The 23,730-nt window shown below is 42.1% G+C and overlaps 2 protein-coding genes across 2 annotated transcripts; both read right to left on the minus strand.

Moving 5' to 3' along the window:
- Nucleotides 1–2,399: 2,399 nt before the first annotated feature.
- Nucleotides 2,400–15,052, minus strand: LOC148342422 (uncharacterized). The gene is made up of 2 exons (XM_088288176.1): nucleotides 15,046–15,052; nucleotides 2,400–3,598 (listed from the first exon to the last, which is right to left on the minus strand). Exons 1-2 carry the CDS (start codon nucleotides 15,050–15,052, stop codon nucleotides 2,409–2,411), a joined length of 1,197 nt encoding a protein of 398 aa, XP_088144302.1. The 3' UTR covers nucleotides 2,400–2,408.
- Nucleotides 15,053–19,852: 4,800 nt separating this feature from the next.
- On the minus strand, nucleotides 19,853–22,192 carry LOC148342423 (uncharacterized). The gene is made up of 2 exons (XM_088288177.1): nucleotides 22,189–22,192; nucleotides 19,853–21,318 (listed from the first exon to the last, which is right to left on the minus strand). The coding sequence occupies exons 1-2, from the start codon at nucleotides 22,190–22,192 to the stop codon at nucleotides 20,057–20,059; spliced, it is 1,266 nt and encodes a 421-aa protein (XP_088144303.1). The 3' UTR covers nucleotides 19,853–20,056.
- Between the last annotated feature and the right edge of the window lie 1,538 nt (nucleotides 22,193–23,730).

Consider the following 23,730-nt stretch of genomic DNA (forward strand, 5'->3'; position numbering starts at 1 on the left):
ATTCCATTCATGCACAACCCCCGCAACCAGTTTTGCGCCACCAGTCACACTCTCAGCATTTTACAATATCACATTTTCATACATTGGATGCACCAACATCTAATGAACTATGTTAAGCTCAAACTCTTATATTCCTTTAATAGTCAAAAGTATGAAATCCTTTAAGTGTAACCGAAGTTTAGACCATGCTAATGACCAGACACTCAGGAGAGGAATGCAGGAAGATTGGATCACAGCTGCACCACAGGAGGTGTGAACGAGACCCCTCTGAAACAATGGACTTCCATGCCAGGATCACAAAAGTGACTCCTAGCAGTCTACCCCTTGTTCTGTTTCAGGTTGACTGCCATTTACATTATCCTTTAGTATTTATTTAAATACTTTGACTTTTACCTGCTGGTACGCCGTCCGGTGTGCCCTGTGAATGTTATGATCCTCCAGCTCACGGGAAAAAAGGTGGTGATACAAAGATATTTATTATAATCACAATATAGTCAGTATCCATTTACAATCTAGGACTATGAGGCTATGATATATATAATACCAATCTATCGGCGGAAAGAACGTAAAGCGCTGGTGGAACACTCGCACCAGGAAAAGGGAATAACTGTAGAACGAAAAACGCTTGCAAAAGGCAAGGAATGACTGACGAAGATTGCTTACCACGGAAGGATAAGAGGAGACCAATCATCGACAGAAAAAGAGAACAGAAAACGAGCCGAGCTGTAGCTGATAACGAAATGAAAGAAAAACGCGACAACAAGAAACACTTGAACAAGATAACGATCGAAGTACGGGAGCATGAGCAAGTAGGATAACAATCCGACGCCAGGTAGTCAGTGTAGGTGGATTATATAGTGAGTGTAATCAGTGAGTGAATGGGAATCCGGTGCGGGGCTGGTGGGCGCGTCTCGCAGCAGCTGACGGCATGGCTCGGGACGATCGCTGCAGGAACGCCCACACAGCTGAAAAAACAAAAACACACGCTGCACGGATCATGACAGTGAAATGAAAGGTGGCATTCTTCATTTATTTATTTATTCATTCATAACTGACAGCCTCGCGCTCCGCTCGTGCCCGGGCGGAAGAGGTGCTCCTCTTCGGCTTAATTGTCACGCACGCCGGACCTGCTCCCCTGAAGCGTGTCTCCGTTCGGTTGAACTCGGTTTCATTTCGCCCCGCTCGTGCCCCGGGCGGAAGGTGCTCCTCTTCGGCGTAATTGCCACGCACGCCGGCCGGCCTCCTCCGGAGCTCTCGGAGCTCTCGTACGGTCCCGAACGGAGCGAAATGTCGCCCCGCTCGTGCCCAGGCGGAAGGTGCTCCTATTCGGCTTAACTGTGACGCACGCCCGCCCTCCTCCTCCGGAGCTTCCATTCGGTTAAACTTAGGGGCCGCTTGGCACCGCCCGTGCTCGGGGAAGGTGCTCCTCTACGGCTTAACTGCCACGCACGCCGGCCGGAGCTCTGGTACGGTCCGAACCTCGCGAAACGTCGCCCCAAATCGTGCCCGGGGGAACTTGCTCTTCTTCGTCCACTCTCTTCTTCGTCCACTCTCCTCTTCTGCGCACGCCGGCCGTCTAACCGCTCCAGCGCCCCCTCGTGCCGCTCGGCGAAACTACAATGCCCCCGAATATTTTTTAGACCCGCGAAGCACTGAACCCGCGAAAGGTGAACCGCAAAGTAGCGGGGTATTACTGTATTTGACAAAATGATAGTTTTTCCAAAGTGAGATTCTGCTTAGCAACAAACCCCAAACACTTGATAGAGCTCAACCTAGAAAGTGTTTTTAGCAAGTCAGAAATTTATTCAGAAAGTGAAATATTAAATGTATGTGAGGGGATATTTGAAGAGTTTGAGTTTTGTTCAATGGACCATACATATACGAGCCAGCCAAACACAGCGAGAAAATCAGCGCTGACTCCAGTCGCCAACTCCTGACATACCAAAACCTTTGAGAGAAACTGAGACTGCTTGCGTTTCTCTTTCTGGTTCTTTTTCGAGTTCATTTTCGAGTTCAGTTTTTCACCTTTTCACAGCGTAATGAAGGCCAGTTGAGCAAGTGGAACAAGTGATTTTATTGATGATTGTGGAAGGCACCGATTTCATAAGCACCGTTTCTTCTCACACCTTTTCCATTAAGTACGATTAAAAAGACAACTGAAAAGCATAACGTTAACAAATGTTGTTCTAGGCAAAGGCAATTAATTTAATTTATAATGTTTGATGTTGACGCACAAAAAAAACTCATCCTCACTCAGACACAATGGTTCTTCTGGCACTGATCACATTGGCTTTGTGTCAATAAAAGATCTTTGCAAAATTCAATTTTATCATATTTTATTGAATATCACATTCACATCTTACCACAAAGAGTCGGTTCCTTCAGTTTTTTTTGTCATTTTTTAAGCTTCAAGCATCGCTGCTTTTGTCACCAACACAATTGTGTCTCTCAGCACTATGTTTAGTGGAGAATGTTTTAGCACAAACGCTGCAACTGAATGGCTTGTCTCGACTGTGTGTTCTTGTATGGCTTGTTAAATTCGACTTTTGAGAGAAACTCTTGCCACAAACTGAGCATGAAAAAGGTTTTTCTCCACTGTGTGTTCTTGTGTGCATTTGTAAATGTGACTTTACAGAGAAGCGTCTACCACAAACTGAGCAGGAAAAAGGTTTTTCTCCAGTGTGCTTTCTTGTGTGGCTTATTAAACTTGCCTTTATAGAAAAGCTTTCACCACAAACCAAGCAGGAAAAGGGTTTTTCTCCAGTATGTGTTGTTGTGTGTTTTGTTAAACTTGACTTATCAGAGAAACTTTTGCCACAAACTGAGCACGAAAAGGGTTTTTCTCCACTGTGTGTTTTTGTGTGGCTTGTTAACGTTGACTTGACAGAGAAGCATTGTCCACAAACTGAGCAGGAAAAAGGTTTTTCTCCACTGTGTGTTCTTGTGTGGCTTGTTAACGTTGAGTTTTGAGAGAAGCTTTTACCACAAACTGAGCAGGAAAAAGGTTTTTCTCCACTGTGAGTTCTTGTGTGGCTTGTTAACGTTGACTTTACAGAGAAGCATTTTCCACAAACTGAGCAGGAAAAAGGTTTTTCTCCACTGTGTATTCTTCTATGTTTTGTTAAAGTTGATTTTAGAGAGAATCCTTTGCCACAAACTGAGCAGGCGAAGGTTTTTTCTCCACAGTGCGTTCTTATATGTTCTTTTAAACTTGACTTTTGAGAGAAACTCTTGCCACAAACTGAGCATGAAAAAGGTTTTTCTCCAGTGTGTGTTTTTATGTGACTTGTTAAATTTGACTTTAAAGAAAATCTTTTGCCACAAACTGAGCAGGAAACGTTTTTTTCTCCAGTGTGTGTTTTTATGTGACTTGTTAAATTTGACTTTAAAGAAAAGCTTTTGCCACAAACTGAGCAGGAAAAGTTTTTTTCTCCACTGTGTGTTTTTATGTGACTTGTAACATTTGACTTTCCAGAAAAGCTTTTGCCACAAACTGAGCAGGAGAAAGGTTTTTCGCCACTGTGTGTTCTTGTGTGTTCTGTTAAACTTGCCTTTTGAGAGAAGCATTTTCCACAAACTGAGCATGAAAAAGGTTTTTCTCCAGTGTGTAATCGTGTATGTGTTTTTAAATTTGACTTTAAAGAAAAGCTTTTGCCACAAACTGAGCAGCAAAAAGATGTTTCTCCACTGTGTGTTCTTGTGTGAATTGTCAAATGAAACTTTCGAGAGAAAATTTTGCAACAAATTGAGCAAAAAATAGTTTTTTCTTGACCGTGGTTTCTTGTGTGTCGTTTTAAAGACAACTTTGAGGTTAATGAGTCAGTGTGACATGCCCTTTCAGTTTTGGCTTGCCCATCATCATCATCATCATCATCGTCATGAGCATCTGATAATGTGTCCTCATTTTGTGCTTGTGATGGCCCCCAGTGGTCTTCATCACCTTCTGTTGTCACGTGATGTCTTGAGCTGCTGCTTGGAGGCTCCGCCCCTCTGTTGTCCTCACTCTCATCCTTGTTTTCATCTTCAGTCTTGATAGGGACAACGTTCACTGGTGACTTGTTGATCTCCTCCTCCTCCTCCTCCTTTTTGATATGAGTCAAGTCTGGCTCCTCTTTCACAGAACGGAGATCGTTTTCACTGACGTCTGTAGGACACAAAAAGACAAATTTGGTTTGGTCAAGTCAAAGCTCAGGCAACGACTTTGTCTTATTTTCTACCGTGCTACCTTGACTTGTGCCTGCCGCATACGGAGCAATGTGTGGACCCCAACTTGGACTGGACCATGGGGGCATTTCACAGAATTACGTCCTACGATGTAAACCTCCCTTTAGCAGCACAACAGTGATAAACGAGCATCTAAAAAGGAAGCACGTTGCGGCTGATGCTCGATTTCATTCCGGACAAAGTCACAGGCGTTTCTGGAAGCGATCTGAAGGCTATTGTGTGCGTCTGATGGAACACCTGTTGTGGTACCTTAACATATTGATGCAGACCACTGGGGGCCATCGCAACATAATGTCATTGATAAAATAGGAATCCTTCAAGCGAAATATGTTTTCAAGTATTTCATTTTGCATTTATAGATAATTTCATCGTGGGTACTTTTTGCTTCCATTATAATCTGGATCCCTAAAAGAATTAAAGGGGCCCTGGAATCAGAGTGGCTATTTATTGCATGATTTACGTTTGTTTTGTTTTTTTACCCAAAATGACATTTAGCCTGCTAGTACGTTCCGACATTCCCCTTTTTATATTTATAAAATTTCTGTTTCTAAATAAATTTTAAAACAAGATTATGTTTGAAGAGTAAAAGTTCTTACACATAATCATTAAGCAAAAACACTTTCACTCTGACTTTCGTGTTGACATATTTGAATAATGACTGTATATTTTAAAGTTATCCAATATGTATTCAAATTCGACGAAGATACACCAAAATATTTTAAAGGTTCACTGAATTATTTTGGAACTGCAATGATGCTTAACAGCCAAAGGGTGTCAGTAATGAGTAACAAAGTAACACCTCCCATTGTTCCGTCATCATTGTCATTTGCAAAAATTACCAGGAACTATGAGATGCAAACCACCTGGGCCACAGGAACTTTATTACCAGGAACTAAATGTTCCTGGACTTGTAGGTAGAAAAGGGGGTTGTGACGTTCTCCCTTTTTAAGCCCATAGTAAGCCAAAGATGCAGATGCATTCCTTGCAGCATGCGCTTGATCACTGATGAGATCCATGCAACCCTGGATGGATGCATTCAATGTATTTTAAATGTTTGGATGAGGTGAAACTATGCACACGTGCACAAAACTGTGCAGGGCCACCCGAGGTTCATTGACCGAGGCAGTACAAAGTTAATAAATAAGACCAATACGTACTTGATTTAAAAAAAAAAAAAAACAACTTTGTGTTTTATCGACTAAAATTCATCAACCGCCATTGATATTTTTGCCGCAGTGTGCAGTTTTTAGATTCAGGTTGAATCATTCCATAAGGAATTGCTTGAACTAGTTATGTCAGATAAGTTATAGTAAAAAACGAGACAAGCCTTCATAAATGAATCACCCAGCCAAGATTGTCTTTGTCACTTGCGAGGAGTCTGCCAAAGAGAAAAGCTTTCCCGCTCCTGTGCGGCGTTTTATTGAAGCACAGCAAAGCAATTTGAATATGCAAACTCATAAAGAATGGAAAAACACGAACACTTTGACTTTATCACACCCGTCCACACGCTTCCTGTTGTTCGAACGGTTTCAGCTTACAAGACATGTTAGGGTCACACTTCTGTTCAATGCGAGCTAAACGGTTTCCTGTCAAACACAGTTCAAGACGTGCATCTGTTTTTGTGGCTTCCTGCTAAACTGCCAGCATAGACACAACTCTGTTACCACTGAACTCACGTTTTCCTGTTTAAGAGGTCCATGTTTTTGTGACCTTCTATTAACCTGTAAGCATAGTTTTGAAACATGATGACATGACAAACTTAATTTCTTTCACAATAAAATAAAAACTTTCGCAGATATAGCAAAAACAAATTGGAGAAGCTGTGGAGCAGAGCACAACATCAGTCAGACCCCGGGTCCACGACCTCTCTGACAGAGACGCAAACAGAGCTTTCGCTTCAGAGTGACCCATTCACTGTCTACCATAGTGTCGAAATTCGGAAAATGTTCCAGAACAGAGGAATTCGTAATGGGTGATGAAACACCACACCCTTCTTGTGACGGAGTATTCGACATCTGAAATTTACTCTGCCAACCGTCTTCACCAATGGGCCGAAATCTTTAGTATGATGATGCGCACCGATAGTTAATGTGATTTGTGGCTCCGCGAACAGAGACAATTCATACCGTTTCCTCTGCTCTGGGGCAAGGCACACATGCGAGGCAGCACCGGTAGACATCACAAATACATAATCCTAATGCAAGATGCACTTCTGACCCTCGGAATTGGGTGAATGCATCCTGACAAACCAAATCATCATAACTCAGTGTTCAATGCAAAGGACCAATTGGTGGTTTGAATGGGTGGAGGCGGCTACACCGCGCAGACCAGAGCAGGAACAGGACGTACCAGCTGCGGGAAGATGGAGACCCTGGTCTCAGAGCTGCCCAGTCTACCGGAACGGAGGACAACATATGCTTCCCCCGGCGGAAGCGCACAGTCATATTCAGTCCCTTCTGGAAATTCAGTCCCACTCGAATTCCAGTGTTTGTTTCACAGGTGCGGGTTCTGTCCACGGCAGTGACTCGGCCAATCTCAAGTGTCCCACAAGGGTGACAGTGTTGTTGCTCACTGGGATATGCAGAAGGAGCTTGCAAAGCGTGGAATATCTTGTTCCACCATCAAAAACTGTTGTCCATCAATCATCACCGGAATGCCAAGACCTGCCGGTCCTTGAATGCTGAGGCTCCACGGGCACCCCTATCGTGGAATGGGGTCCCAATCGGGTTGAGGCATCAACTGTGCGTTTGGAAGCCATAGAAGCGTTGTCAGAGGAGGGGGTAGCGATGGCGCCCCGTGCTAGTGGAGCTCTTTGTGACTGGCAAGGCGCTGGACCACAGGATGGCACATTTCAGGAAGTGGCTCGGTTTGGACCGCTCATCACCCAGTGACCCCACAACCCACAGCAAGAGCACGTCCCACTCACAACCCATGTCTATAACCACCCCTACTTCTGTTACGTGACCTTGTTGACCGGCAGGTGCGGACAACAAGCCTGCTGTGGGCACTGCGTCACCAGAACCTGGCCCAGGAGCAGCGGAAACGGAAAGAGCAGACGCAATGGGAGCTGCATGCGTCGGCTGCTGCATTAGCTGCTTCCCCCCGGTTTTATTTGATTTTTTTTCCCCAAAATCATTTTTCCTTTCCCGGTGAATTAGCACTCTTGGCCCCCTGAACCCGCAACTGTAACAATTCTTTTTCTACATCCAATACAATATTTTCTTTCATCGATGCAAAAACGGGGGTTCTACTCATTCTGATTAGCAGTTTCTCATGGACGGACTGTTTCGCTTGATGTCAGTAACTGGGAGGCGCACGCCCTTGAGGACGGCCACCCGGCACAGCTGAGTGGTGGTGACACTATTGGACGGGTCACTGGCGGAAGCTTCAATCCATTCGTGTCTCGCCCCGTCTCCCATAAGAGCTCACCAACTTAATCCCTCATCATATTTTACAAATGCCAATGCCAATTGGTTTTGTCTTCTGTTTATGATTCATTTTCAATCCCCATGAACACGTCAATTATAATTTAGCTATTCTTTTTTAACTAACTAATATAACCCCGTTTTCCTCAACCCATGAGTCAGTATTCTTTGAAGTGGATTATCCGCAGACTAAAAATTTCTAATTTAATTTATATCAATTAACTGTAAATCAAAAGTCCCCTCATAACATGATAATTCATGACATTCCTGTCATTTCCATCTCAAAATGTCGTTCCATTAATTGAATTACCGTAGTACATCGGTCGCAAAACTGAAGTATGGAACATTAGATGGGGTTTTTTTTGTTTTGCATGACCTTTAACCTTGCATGTTCTGTTTCAACAAAATTGTATCTCTTATCTGTGTTAACGATTTCATCACTCAGGGCTTTTCCGTGTTGACAAATCCCATTCCACGGAACATGCATTCATTCTTTTATGATCTTATATTTCTGTATTTAATTCACCGCTTCTTGCAATGAAGATTAATTTCACCCCAATGATTATGTAGCCAATTATCTTTCTCATTCTAATTTTGCTTTAGTTATAATCCAAAATTTTAAACATTTTTTATGCTGCATCTTTCAATGCACACTAGGACGCACACGCGTTCGTTGAACTGATAAAACGGAATATTAATGCAATCACATACGGCTTTTAGAAGGGGCAATTCGGCACTGGTTTATAACTATCACCCCTTATCTCCTGCGTGGGGGCTGCCTGACTTCTTGGTCCCACAGTAGATGGTAGCCAGGTTTTTGATTTTGCGTGGCCTTGACCAGAACACGAGTAATCACAGGGTACATATCTGAACAGCGGAGTCGAACCGGCCCAGACTTAATGCATTATTCTTGCTACGTACCAGCGAAACTGTCGGCTCAGCCCCAGGCTCTCCACACAACGGTACGTCTCGATCCTTACTGTGTTCCATGCCACAAAGTGCCCAATACGATACGTGGAAGCACGCTTCTCTTCATTATTTCTATTTTCAGCTCATAATTTTCCTGCTAAAATTTACACCCTGGCCAGGGTCTGTGCTCAAACTGAGCTTATTCACGACTATGTTGTCTATAGCTATAGTTTTACACTTATTTCTCATCTCTTTAAGCACTAGACCTTTCTTTTCTTTATCTTCTGCACATTTCTCCCGCACTAGTCCCCATTTACTTAGTTCCTATTATATTTTTTTCATTTATTTATTTTTTCTAAATACTTTTTCTAATGTTCTTTCATAGTGTGGTTACTTTGACACAGTTTAATGTCTTAATCAATCATTATAGAGGCCTCTTGTTTAACAAGGACATTTTCCATGACCAATCAGCCAGCAGACCCACACGCACAAGCTCTCTTTCACGACCCCAAAAGCCCCGACCGCTTGGACACAGGCGCACAACACCCATTGTGAGTAAAAGCATCTCACCGAAAGTTCAGCCGGCCGGCTGTTGAACGCCTGCGCCCCAGCACCCTGAGACCCTCAATGGAGCAAAATGCCAAAACGGTGGTATATTTTGTTGTTGATGTGTGGGTCTGTCTCAGCTTCCCTCTGAATAGGTGGCGGAGCATGGCAGAATTGGTGATGGAAAAAAATTCTCTGACACAGCCAATTTGGTTAGAAAGAGATTTTATTCTCGTCACATGCTGATGTCAAAAGAAGTCTCCCCAAAAAGAAAAAAGGGAAAGGTGTCCCCTCTCTCCGGCCTTCCCTTCTTATAGGGAGTGGCCACACCGGACATGAATATTGAAGGTTTGTACAGTGAAACCCCGCTACTTCGCGGTTCACCTTTCGCGGGTTCAGTGCTTCGCGGGTCTAAAAATATTCGGGGGCATTGTAGTTTCACCGAGCGGCACGACGGGGCGCTGGAGCGGTTAGACGGCCGGCGTGCGCCGAAGAAGAGCGTGGGAGAAGAAGAGAGTGGACAGAGAAGAGCGACATTTCGCCTCGCTCGGGGCCTTGCGAGAGTTCCGGAGGAGACCGGCCGGCGTGCGTGCGTGGCAGTCAAGCCGTAGAGGAACAACCTCCGCCCGTTTCGTTCGGGACCGGTGTCGTGCCAAAGTACTTATTACCCCTGCCAAAATCTGCATCCCCTGTCGCGGGAGCGCGCACGCATTGACTGAAGGCGGCGCGATGTTACTACGTTTGTTTTCATTGAAAGGCACGAAGAATGTATGAGTTTGTGTTTTTGATTTGCTTTCATTTAAACTAGGGTTTCCATCAGTGGTAGTCTTAGTCGGTGCGGTTTTCAGCACACCATTCGCTACAATTCAACACGTCAAGTAAGCGTTAGACTGCGCCAAAATCGGGTGGGGGGGGGGGATTCCCTCCATTTGCATTCGTTAGACCAAAGAAATTTCGCAATCAATGAAGCTACCATACGGGAATTTCAGTGATTAAAACACGATGAAAAGGGGAGAGGATTAGTGACGTGGGCTATATCGTGATTCCAGCGAGATCAAATTAAGTGTCAACATACACATAGGTGGTATCCTGTTAGAGAACACGTAATTGTATTCCAATTGACTGATTTGTTTATTTTTTATAACCACCGATAGCTGCGTCAAGAGTAGCAAAAGAATAAAAAAATAAAGTCACTCGCGTTCTGCGTCGGACTCGAGGTGCATTCACTGACCACTTACGCAGTAGGAAAGTTACCAGGGGTGACTGATTCTGGCACCCCCCCCCCCCCCTGATAACTTTGCCTAGAAAAGAGGGATCCTGCTCAAATTTGCCACACATACTCAAAATGACCCAATAGGTACACAGAATAAGTCACTTGATGGTTGGGGTCAATTTTTGTGATTAGAGGGGGGGTACTTATTGTGGCAGAGGCTGCCAGAATCAGTCCCCCCCGGTAACTTTCCTACTGCGTAAGTGGTCAATGAATGCACCTCGAGTCCGACGCAGAACGCGAGTGACTTTATTTATTTTTTTATTCTTTTGCTACTCTTGACGCGGCTATCGGTGGTTATAAAAAATAAACAAATCAGTCAATTGAAATACAATTACATGTTCTCTAACAGGATACCACCTATGTGTATGTTGACACTTAATTTGATCTCGCTGGAAACACGATCGCCCACTTAACTCATCCTCTCCCCTATTCATCGTGTTTTGATCACTGAAATTCCTTTATGGTAGCTTCATTGATTGCGAAATTTCTTTGGATTAACTAATGCAAATGCAGGTAATTCCCCCCGAGCCAAACGCTTACTCTACGTGTTGAATTGTAGCGAATGGTGTGCTGAAAACCGCACCGACTAAGACTACCACTGATGGAAACCCTAGTTTAAATGACAGCAAATCAAAAACACAAACTCATACATTCTTCGTGCCTTTCAATGAAAACAAACGTAGTAACATCGCGCCGCCTTCAGTCAATGCGTGCGCGCTCCCGCGACAGGGGATACAGATTTTGGCAGGGGGTAAGTACTTTGGCACGACACCGGCGTGCGTGAGCGGAGCGCGAGGCTGTCAGTTATGAATGAATAAATGAATAAATAAATAAATGAAAAATGCCACCTTTCATTTCACAGGGCACACCGGACTGCGTACCAGCAGGTAAAAGTCGAAGTAATTAAATAAATACAAAAAGAAGTAATTGAATAAATACAAAAATAATGGCTGGGGAATAAAAAAATAATACGTTTTAATAATATTTTTTTGTTATAACATGAATTTCACTCTCTCTCTCTTTCTCTCTACCCGTGTATATGTATGTATATATATATATATATATATATATATATATATATATATATATATATATAACCGGGGGTTCACTGTATTTCGATTGCTGGCATTATTTTAAACACTTACGGGACAGAAGGTCAATTATTTAATTTAGCAGGTTCATATTTACTGAATATGTTCAACATTGATTAAACAAAAAGCATTTATCAAATGAAAGTAGAAGTACAGTGCATCGATAAGATTGACTGGGATTGTAGTCATGGTGTTTACTGATGCATTCATATGCTAAATTTATATGACTAAGTTTAAATGTAAGACCTCAAACTTGCACACATAGTATTTTCACGACCCACACTCTCATTCAGAACAAACAGATTCAGTCTGCTCAGGTCAAACTGATGACAAACCAGATAGCACTTCATGGACAAATACGACAAAACACATTCTCCACATAGGCCATAGAAGATACAAACATATCAAGTTGGGCCGGGGAGGACGTCACAGGGATGCTATCAAGAAGACCCAAAAATATAATCTGATCTGGGAAAACATACACCACACAATCTGTACACTGACGAGATTACAGGGGAATGTGAGCAGGAGAGACGGAGAGACTGCCGCCTGCCCGAGAAGGTCAGCCTTGGACGTGGACCGGGGGAGGGAGCAAGGACGACCGATTCAACCTACATGACCCTTGACATAGAAAACCTATAAAATGTGAGGCTGGGCTGAGATCAGCGCAACATTTTTCGATTGGGCTCGTCCGAGTACAGTTTCTCGTCAGATTAAGAAAAAAACGCCCAGATATCTGTATTTGTACGATTCCCTGAACTCCAGAAATCGAAGAAACTAAAATATCGCAACCCTAATCAGCTGTTGTTGAGTCTTTATTTGGCCCTTTTCTTCTTGAGTACAAAAAACGAACACGCATTGGAGTAAGTTTGGCTTTGAAGATTCATTTTCTAAATGTTTCTCATTTTCTCGGTGGCTCAACTCCAACAGTGGATATAAAATTACATTACATCTGTCAGCATAGTTTTGAAACATAATGACATGACAAACTTAATTTCTTTAGCAACATATAAATACCGGAATATGTAAAATGTTAAATAATCAGTTCGAATTTTAAAATGGGGAAAAACATGGAGTTTACCCCCCACAAATGGTTATTCTTTGGCATATATTTTTGGCACTGATTTCATTTGGCAGAAACAAATGTTAAGCAGACCTGCAAGTAAACGGCAATATTCAAAAATAAAACGGCAATAACCTTGAACGATTTCCCCAAACAACTTAATGTTGTGATGCATATTTTTAACGATCGAAAGTCGTTCTTTACAAAGCAAATGAGAGTAAAACGTGTACAAACCTGCTTCGTTCTCTTCTTTTATTCCACAAAGTTCCACTTTGTACTTGGGTGTCGTTCTTTCACACATTTTCAAACGTCAATCTCAACAAATCCGCACTTAGTCTCTGCTTGGCGGTAACTCGTGTGCTTCTCTTCGTTCGATGAGATGAAAGAAAGATGGCATCGTTTTTCAAAGTCCCACTGAAAGGATTTCCTGTTCGTCACGAAAGTGGAAGAACAGGACACACCCCGCTGTGATATGATTGGCTGCTGGCTGTGTGGAGCACTGTCACCAACTCACCGACAGATGTCGCCATTTGCGATGCAAATCATTGTTATCTTCTTCTAAACATAGAGAAAAACCTAAGATGCACATGAACAAACATTTTAGTTCCCAAATATGAACTTGCGAGATGTATTGAATTTTACTTTTGTTGCTGGTTTTGTTTTCACATCTGACACCATGTTGTTGGTTGGATAGTATTCCAAATGCATTTCTCTATTATTAACAGTTGACATGATAAAGTGAAACTTTATGTCAACATATTTGCCTTTTTACAGGGTTTTTCGCCAGCGACGTGGTTGCGAATTTTAAATTAAAATACATCACTGTTTTATTCTCGAAATGTTAGAGTCTTAAAAAATGGTTTCAGTGTTTATAACTTAACTAACTTAAATATTTCATTATTCGTTTCAGTATTCATTAAACTACGGTGATTCATTATTTATTTCAAGATTCATTAAACTGTTTTAGTAATAATTTAGTATTCAATGTTTACTCGTTACTGTAGTTACTTTTTCAATATTTGTGTCACTATTTTGTTCAATCTTAATATTAATATTAATAAGGCTTTGGCCTTACAGCAAGCAAACCAACTTGGTGTAAGGCCTCAACCGCAGAGAGAAGAAAAATGGTCGTGGGGGAGGTGCGCCGCCAGGAAGAGGCTGAAAGGTCTGCAAAGGCTGTCTCGCTTGCCAAGCAGGGACAGTGGATGAGGTGGGAAGGCCTGGAGAAAAGAAAGCTTGGCTGGAGGGATCTCTGGGAGATGGAAGCTAGCAACATCAGCTTCATCATCAGAGCTACCAATGACGTGCTCCCATCCCCAAAAAACCTCCACCAGTGGTATGGCGAAGATCCAACCTGTGCCCTCTGCCCAACACCAGCAACTCTCAAACACATCCTGACTGGTTGTAAGACCAGCCTCACACAAGGCCGCTATACCTGGAGGCACAACCAGGTTCTCAAGAGCTTGGCAGCAGTGCTTGAAAGCAAGAGAATTACCATCAACTCCTTGCCCTTAAGAGCCACCACTACCATTACAGCACCAAAATTTGTCAGAGAGGGACAGAAAAAGCCCCACCATCCTTTTCTCAAGCCAGAAGTTGGTCAGCTAACCAAAGGCCCGGGATTGGAAGATGCTGGTCGACATAGGTCAGCAACTAATCTTCCCAGCAGAGATTGCAGCCACCACCCTAAGGCCAGACTTAGTGCCGTGGTCCCCTTCACTGAAGGCTGTCTACATTGCAGAGCTGACAGTCCCGTGGGAAAATGCAGTTGAAGAGGCCTATGAGCGTAAGAAGTTGCGCTACACTGAACTGGCGGCGGACGCACAACAACGAGGGTGGAAAGCCAAGGTCTATCCCGTCGAAGTTGGATGCAGAGGGTTTGTGGCCTCATCAACCATCAAGCTGCTGAAAGACCTGGGCATCCATGGACAGGCTCTGCGGCACACAGTCAGATCACTCTCGAAAGCGGCTGAAAGAGGCAGCCAGTGGATCTGGATGAAGAGGAAGGACCCCTCATGGGCTCATAGATCAGCAAAATAAACAATAAACAAAGTAGTCCTATGACGTAGCACTGACGCTTGCGAGACCGGAAAAAAAACATCAAGCATGCGAAATTTAGGACACGCCTGCATGGGCTTGCTGTGGGGATTTTTCGCCGGTTTATAGAACTAAAAGCATCATGGCGATTGGTAAAAATGACGCAAATTCAATTCTGAACGGCAATTTTTTTTTTAACTTACCTCATGGTGTCATTGATAAGAGCAAAGTCATTTGTGTGTATTGCCATCGTGAACTGAACTCCTATCGCAGCACGTCCAGTTTAAAATACCATTTGATTGCCGAGTACACCGCTGATGCCAATTCTCCAGCCCCTTGTCAAACCCAGGCATCCATGGATAATTTGCAACTGAAACCGATGGATGGATCAACTAAATTGAGACTCACCAAAGCCATAGCGAAGTCGGTGGCCACTGCGTGTAAGCATCGTGGAGGACGAAGGTCTGGCTGAAATACTTGGCATTGCGTCTATAGATATCTTCATTGTAACCCTCATTCAAGATTTGCAGGAAGCGGGGAAGGCGGAAGCGGTCGCGCTCATCGTCAGGAGAACGTGATGATGTGACCTCATTATGTGCTTGTGATGACCCCCAGTGGTCTTCATCACCCTGTGATAACTTCAGCTGCTGCTTGGAGGCTCCGCCCCTTTGTTGTCCTCACTCTCACCCTTGTTTTCATCTTCAGTCTTTATAGGGACACAATTCAGTGGTGACTTGTTGATCTCCTCCTCCTCCTTTTTTATGTGAGTCAAGTCTGGCTCCTCTTTCACAGAACAGAGATAGTAGGATAGTAGGACACAAAAAGACAAAACACACATTTGGTTTGGTCAAGTCAAACCTCAGGCGGTGACTTAATTGTTTCTACACTGCTACCTTGACTTGTGCCTGCCTCACATAGAGCAATGCGTGCCACCCGGATTTGGACCGGTCCATGGGGTAGGGGGGAATTTCACCAAATTTAACCTCCCTTTCATAGCAGCACGGCAGTGATAATCGAGCATTTAAATACATAAACACCCAAAAAAGGCCAAAAAATGGACAAAGCTGCATAAGGGTGATTTTATTTTATTTTTTTACATATGCTTTAGGAATGTTTGTATTTGAGAACGCTGTTTTTTTTGTGTCCACTGTGTGAAGGTTCATTTGTTCTGACATACCTTATGATCCTAGGATCTGGTTTTTAGGAGATGTTGATATGATTCATGTGGATTGTCACAAATATAATTTGTTAGCCAGCACTGTTGGGAAAAAAATAGTACTCGTCAATTGGAAGTGTGAGAAGTCACCATCACAGAGTCACAGGTTGAATGAACTTTCTTCTTATTGTACGGCAGAAAATATTTTGTTTGGAGTTCGGAGGAAGCCCACAATCTTTGAAAAAATCTGGGGAAATTTCCTTTACATTATGCCAATGTTGTCTCCTACCGGGTAGCATTTCTGTACTTGACAGGGGTTGTTCAAATATTTTTGGTTTAGCGGTAATGTAGCATAATATTTATTTATTTATATTTTTCATCTTGACCCTTAGTTGGATTTTTATACTTGCAAAAAAGATGTTTGATTGGTTTGTGTGTATGCTGTTTTGATGTTAATAAAAGCGAAAGAAAAAAAAGGCAAAAACCTTGAACGCATTTTCCTCTAACAAATGGATGTGTTGATGCATATAGTTAACAATAGAAAGTTGTTCTTTACAAGCAACCAAACCTTGACCCAGAGAGTCTCAACAACTATAGCCCGGTTTCAAATCTTCCGTTTATTGCAAAAATTCTTGAAAAGGTCATAGCGCAACAACTTAATGAATATATGACTGCTAATAATCAATTTGAACCTTTCCAATCGGGTTTTAGAGCCGACCACTCTACTGAGACGGCCCTTGCTAAAGTTACTAATGATCTTCTCATAGCTATGGACGCCGACACCTCATCAATATTACTCTTACTCGATCTTAGTGCCGCTTTTGATACCGTTGATCATAACATATTATTAAAACGCCTTGAAACGTGTGTTGGCATTTCAGGTTCAGCGCTTTCTTGGTTTAATTCGTATCTGTCGGAGAGGACGCACCGTGTAATTCATGGCAATACGACTTTGGATCTTTGTAAGATCACATGTGGAGTTCCGCAGGGATCGGTACTTGGACCTCTATTGTTTAGCATCTATATGCTACCGCTTGGTGATATTATACGGAAATATAACATTAGTTTTCATTGTTATGCTGATGATACGCAATTATCCATGCCGTTGGATATAACGAATCCGCGTGATTGCGATAAATTAGAGGAATGTCTTTCCGAAATTAAACAATGGATGTCTCTCAATTTTTTTGCGTCTTAACTCAGATAAAACCGAGATGCTTATCAATGGACCAGCGCGTCATCTGTACCTTTTCAAAGACACCACTCTGAGTATCGATAAATATAATATTGCCCAAAAGGATTCAACAAAAAATCTTGGTGTTATATTTGACGCAACTATGTCGTTTCAAATGCACAGAAAAAATATTACTCGAACTGTGTTTTTTCATCTGCGTAACATTGCTAAAATTCGCCCAATTCTATCAACTTGTGATGCAGAAATCTTAATCCATGCGTTTGTTACGTCTCGCCTCGACTATTGTAACATTTTGCTCTCGGGTCTCCCCATGTCTAGAAATAGAATAGAATAGAATAGAAATCCCTTTATTGTCATTGTACTCAAGTGTGCCACGAGATTAGAGGGCTCCCCTCTCCAGTGCAATACAACAATAATACAGACAAATATATAAATTAGATAAATAAATAAGACAGTGCACTGGAATTCAGTACTGAATCGGGCATATAGAAACACATCACAATGCTGTTTTGCAAGGTTAGGGTGGTCTCGTGTATTAAAAGACTAGGACGAGAAAGTTTGATCATATTACCCCGATACTAGCCAATTTGCATTGGCTTCCGGTCCACTTGAGAGGTGATTTTAAAGTTCTGCTAAACCTTCGCTCACAAAATGCTGGTCTTTTAGTGATCCCGCGAGCCAAAAAGAAGTCTGCAGGTTCTCGAGCGTTCTCTATTCGGGCACCAATGCTTTGGAATGCACTACCCTCAGATATTAGAGGCGCCACCTCAGTAGAAATGTTCAAAACACTATTAAAGACGCATTTATACTCTTGTGCATTTAGCTGAAATATTTGTTGGCCTGTTTACTGCCGCCTTTTTCTCTTTTCTGCCCCCTTTTCCCGCGGCTGGGGGATGAGGTGAAGGTGACCCACTATGAAATTTAAAGCATTGACTAACTGGGCATGCACCTGTTCCAGTGATGTCGTCTTCCTGCAGCACATCATTTGATCAATTTATTTATATACTTTAGCATCTCATTTAATTATTTGTTGGCCTGTTTACTGCCGCTTCTTCTCTTTTCTGCCCCCTCTTCCCCTGCTTGGGAATTAGGTGATGGGGACATGCTTTGAAGATTACGGCACTGACGAACCGGGAAGGGACCTGCTCTGCCGAAGTCGTCTTCATGCAGCGCCTCTTCTGATTTCCTTATATTTCAGCACTTCGTTGAACTACTTGTTGGCCTGTTTACTACTTCTGTTCTTTCTTTATGTTCCCAATTCCCCGACTTGGGAATTAGATGATGGTGATTCACTTGGAAGTGGCTGTTCTGAATTTACACCAACTGACCGGTACAAGATCGAAGGCTCATCCTCGGATATGCTGCCATGGAGATTACAGCCCTGGATGAGGACCCAGTCCACTGAAGTCATCTTCCTGCAGCACTTCTTTTGATTGACTCTCACATTATCTCATCTAACATTGAATAGCATCATTTTATGTGTCAAATGTTGCCCAGTTGGCATCCATTGCAGCCTGGAAGGGGGATTCCCCCATCTGTGGTCCCTTCTCAAGGTTTCTCACCTTTCCCCTAATGGGGTTTTGAGTTTTTCCTTGCCCTTCTGGGGGTTAAGATCGGGGATGTCGATTGTGGTTATGTAAAGCCCTTTGAGACTGTCTGTGATTAAGAGCTATGCAAATAAAATTGACTTGACTTGACTTGTTGCATATGCATTCCCATCACGCTAGTCTTCGGGATTTCCCTCCAAAAGTCCCCCAGAGGGAGAGCAGACGCGTCTCCCCTTTGATACGACCAGTCTACTCGTGAACACCTTAAATTACTTCCATACCCTGGAAGGTCACTGACCTGGCGAGAGAATTGCCCCCACCATAAACAATGCTCAGGCCTATTTTCTCTCAGGGCAGTATCTGGTTACATCGGAACTTCAGAACCAAGACTGGTCACTTCTGTGAGCTCCAGTCCCTTCATAGTTTCATAAAGAGAATTACTTCCTATATCTATATTAGGCCATTTAAAAATACACTACTTTTTAAAAAAAATATATTTCAATGTATATTTAAGCTTGCTTATGTAATAATACAATATTTATTCAATTATTTTAATATGAAATTATATCAATATTAATTTAAACCTTTTTATTTCACACTTGAATATTTCTTAACATATTTGTTCATTTGAATATGTATGTAATTTAAATTATTTTCTGCCGCTCATCCGGGGTCGGGTTATTGAAATAATTTAAAACATTAGTCATTTTTATATTTCAATATTTATTTCAAGATTAGGACTCTTCTCAATGATCTCAATATTTATAAAATGTTTCCACATTTCTTATTAATTGAATTAGGTCTGTATGTGGTTGCCAATTTTAATATTTCCCTATATAAATAATCCAACGTATAAAAAATTTAATTGGGTATATTTGACAAAATGATAGTTTTTCTCAAGTGAGATTCTGCTTAGCAACAAACCCCAAACGCTTGATAGAGCTCAACCTAGAAAGTGTATTTAGCCAGTCAGAAATTTATTCAGAAAGTGAAATATTAAATGTATGAGAGGGGATATTTGAAGAGTTTGAGTTTTGTTCAATGGACCATACATATACGAGCCAGCCAAACACAGCGAGAAAACCAGCGCTGACTCCAGTCGCCATCCGATTGCCAAGTCCTGACATTCCAAAACCTTTGAGAGAAACTGAGACTGCTTGCGTTTCTTTCTTGTTCTTTTTATAGTTCAACTTCTAGTTACGTTTTTCACCTTTTCACACAGCGTAATGAAAGCCAGTTGAGCAAGTGGAACGAGTGATTTAATTGATGATTGTGGAAGGCAACGATTTCATAAGCACAGTTTCTTCTCACACCTTTTCCATTAAGTACGTTTAAAAAGACAACTGAAAAGCATAATGTTACAAATGTTGTTCTAGGCAAAGGCAATTAATTTCATTTACATGTTTGATGTCAACACAAAAAAAAAATCATCACTCAGACACAATGGTTCTTCTGGCAATGATCACATTGGCTTAGTGTCAATAAAAAAGCTTTGCAAAATTCAATACATCATATTTTATTCATAATAACATTTACATCTTACCACAAAGTGTCAGTTCCTTCAGTTTTTTGTTTTCTTTTTTTTAAGCTTCAAGGATCGCTGCTCTTCTCACCATCACAATCGTGTCTCTCAGCACTACGTTTAGTGAAGAATTTTTTAGCACAAACGCTGCAACTGAATGGCTTGTCTCCATTGTGTGTTCTTGTGTGGCTTTGTAAACTTGACTTTACAGAGAAGCTTTTGCCACAAACTGAGCAGGAAAAAGGTTTTTCTCCACTGTGCGTTCTTGTGTGATATGTTAAACTTGAATTTTGAGAGAAGCTTTTACCACAAACTGAGCAAGAAAAAGGGTTTTCTCCAGTGTGTGTTCTTGTGTGACAAGTTAAATTTGACTTTACAGAGAAGCGTCTACCACACACTGAGCAGGAAAAAGGTTTTTCTCCACTGTGCGTTCTTGTGTGATATGTTAAATCAAACTTTTGAGAGAAGCATTTTCCACAAACTGAGCATGAATAAGGTTTTTCACCACTGTGTGTTCTTGCGTGTTCTGTTATATGTGCCTTTTGAGAGAAGCATTTTCCACAAACTGAGCATGAATAAGGTTTTTCTCCACTGTGCGTTCTTGTGTGGATCGTTAAATCAAACTTTCGAGAGAAGCTTTTGCCACAAACCGAGCAAGAAAAAGGTTTTTCTCCACTGTGGGTTCTTGTGTGCCTTACTAAATGAGACTTTCGAGAGAAGCATTTGCCACAAACTGAGCATGAAAAGGGTTTTTCTCCACTGTGTGTTCTTGTGTGCCTTACTAAATGAGTCTTTTGAGAGAAGCATTTACCACAAACTGAGCAGGAAAAAGGTTTTTCTCCACTGTGTGTTCTTGTGTGGATTTGTAAATGTGACTTTTCAGAGAAGCATTTTCCACAAACTGAGCATGAAAAAGGTTTTACTCCGTGTGTTCTTGTGTGCCGTTTCAAAGACAACTTTGAAGTTGTTGATTTCCCACACTGAGAACATACCCAACTGTCAGTGTGACATGCCCTTTCACCTTTGGCTTGCCCATCATCATCATCATCATCATCATCGTTGTCATGAGCGTCTGATAATGTGTCCTCATTTTGTGCTTGTGATGGCCCCCAGTGGTCTTCATCACCTTCTGTTGTCACGTGATGACTTGAGTTGCTGCTTGTAGGCTCCGCCCCTCTGTTGTCCTCACGCTCACCCATGTTTTCATCTTCAGTCTTTATAGGGACAACGTTCAGTGGTGACTTGTTGATCTCCTCCTCCTCCTCCTCCTTTTTGATGTGAGTCAAGGCTGGCTCCTCTTTCACAGAACGGAGATCATTTTGTCTGACGTCTGCAGGACACAAAAAGACAAATTTGGTTTGGTCAAGTCAAAGCTCAGGCGGCGACTTCGACTTATATTGTTTCTACCATGCTACCTTGACTTGTGCTCGCCGCACACGGAGCAATGCGTGCAACCCCGATTTGGACCGGACCATGGGGGCATTTCACAAAATTACGTCCTACGATGTAAACCTCCCTTTTGATGCCCGATTTCATTCCTGACATGGTCACAGACGTTTCTGGAGTATGTATTCAAATTCAACTAAGATGCACCATAATTTTTTTTTTTTAAATTTATTTCAATGTATATTTAAGATTGCTTATTTAAGACAACAATATTTATACAATTACTTTAATATGTAAAATTCTATCAATATTAATTTAAACCTTTTTATTTCACTCTTGAATATTTCTTAACATATTTGTTCATTTGAATTTGGATGCAATTTAAATTATTCCATCCATCCAGCCATTTTCTGCCGCTCATCCGGGGTCGGCTTATTGGATTAATTTAATATGTAGGTATTTTTATATTTCAATACTTATTTCAAGATCAGGACTCTTCTCAATTAGTTCAATATTTATAAAATGTTTCTATATTTATCATTAATTGAATTAAGTCTGTAAGTGGTTGCCAATTTTAATATTACCCTATACAGTGGAACCTCGGTTCTCGACCATAATCCGTTCCTGAACCCTGTTCGAAAAGCGAATTGTTCAAACACCGAAACCATTCCTTTGCTGCTTGCACTGACTTTCTTTGGAGGCATGATTAGGGGCTAAAACACTTCGTACACCTATATAAAATGCGAGAGCAAAACGCAGCACGTCCGCACGCGACAACAGTTTGTCATAAAGAGAGCAAGAGAGCGATCTTCACCCATACGCCGCTCAGCCCCCACCCTCGCGTGCGCACTCACGCGTCGTACCGGCGTTCGAACTCCGATGTTTGTTCGAACTGCGAAGCAAGAATTTCTCTTTTTTTTTGCACGAACTCCGATTTGTTCGACCTCAGAGTCGTTCGAGAACCGAGGTTCCACTGTATCATTATAAAAATAACCCAATATATAAAAAATATAATATAGCATGAACAAAAATATTTGGTATATTTGACATAATGATAGTTTTTTCGAAGTGAGATTCTGCTTAGCAACAAACCCCAAACACTTGATAGAGCTCAACCTAGAAAGTGGTTTTAGCCAGTCAGAAATTTATTCAGAAAGCGAAATATTAAATGTATGTGAGGGGATATTTGAAGAGTTTGAGTTTTGTTCAATGGACCATACATATACGAGCCAGCCTAACACAGCGAGAAAACCAGCGCTGACTCCAGTCGCTATCAGGTTGCCAACTCCTGACATACCAAAACCTTTGAGAGAAACTTTTTCCGTAAACAGAGCTGGAAAAAAAATTTTCTCCACTGTGTATTGTTGTGTGTTTTATTAAGTATGACTTTACAGAAAAGCTTTTGTCACAAACTGAGCAGGAAATTTCCCTTTTCAGAGAAGCATTTTCCACAAACCGAGCAAGAAAATGTTTTTTCTCCACTGTGTGTTCTTGTGTGCGGTTTTAAAGACAACTTTGAAGTTAATGAGTCAGTGTGACATGCCCTTTCACCTTTAGCTTGCCCATCATCATCATCATCATCATCATGAGCGTCTGATGTGTCCTCATTATGTACTTGTGATGGCGCCCAGTGGTCTTCGTCACCTTCTGTTGTCATGTGATTACTTGAGCGGCTGCTTGGAGGCTCCGCCCCTCTGTTGTCCTCACTCTCATCCTTGTTTTCATTTTCAGTCTTTATAGGGACAACGTTCAGTGGTGACTTGTTGATCTCCTCCTCCTCCTCCTCCTTTTTGATGTGAGTCAAGTCTGGCTCCTCTTTCACAGAACGGAGATCGTTTTCACTGACGTCTGTAGGACACAAAAAGACAAACACACATTTGGTTTGGTCAAGTCAAAGCTCAGGCGGCGACTTTGTCTTATATTGTTTCTACCGTGCTACCTTGACTTGTGCCTGCCGCACACGGAGCAATGCGTGCGACCCCAAGTTGGACCGGACCATGGGGACACTTCACAAAATTCCGTCCTACGATGTAAACCTCCCTTTCGCAGCACAACGGTGATAAACGAGCATTTAAAAAGGAAGCACGTTGCGGCTGATGCCCGATTTCATTCCGGACATAGTCACAGACGTTTTTGGAAGCGAGCTGAAGTTAGCACACACAGGCTATTGTGTGCGTCTGATGGAAGACCTGTTGTGGGACCCTAACTTATTGATGCAGACCACTGGGGGCCATCGCAACAAAATGACATTGATAAAATAGGAATCCTTCAAGTGAAATATGTTTACAATTATTTCATTTGCATTTAGAGATAGTTTCATCGTGGGTACTTTTTGCTTCCATTATAATCTGGATCC

This window comes from Idiotropiscis lumnitzeri, chromosome 2, assembly GCF_059441095.1.
Source record: "Idiotropiscis lumnitzeri isolate Australia: NSW breed Sydney's pygmy pipehorse chromosome 2, RoL_Ilum_1.0, whole genome shotgun sequence".
NCBI classification, from domain to species: domain Eukaryota; kingdom Metazoa; phylum Chordata; class Actinopteri; order Syngnathiformes; family Syngnathidae; genus Idiotropiscis; species Idiotropiscis lumnitzeri.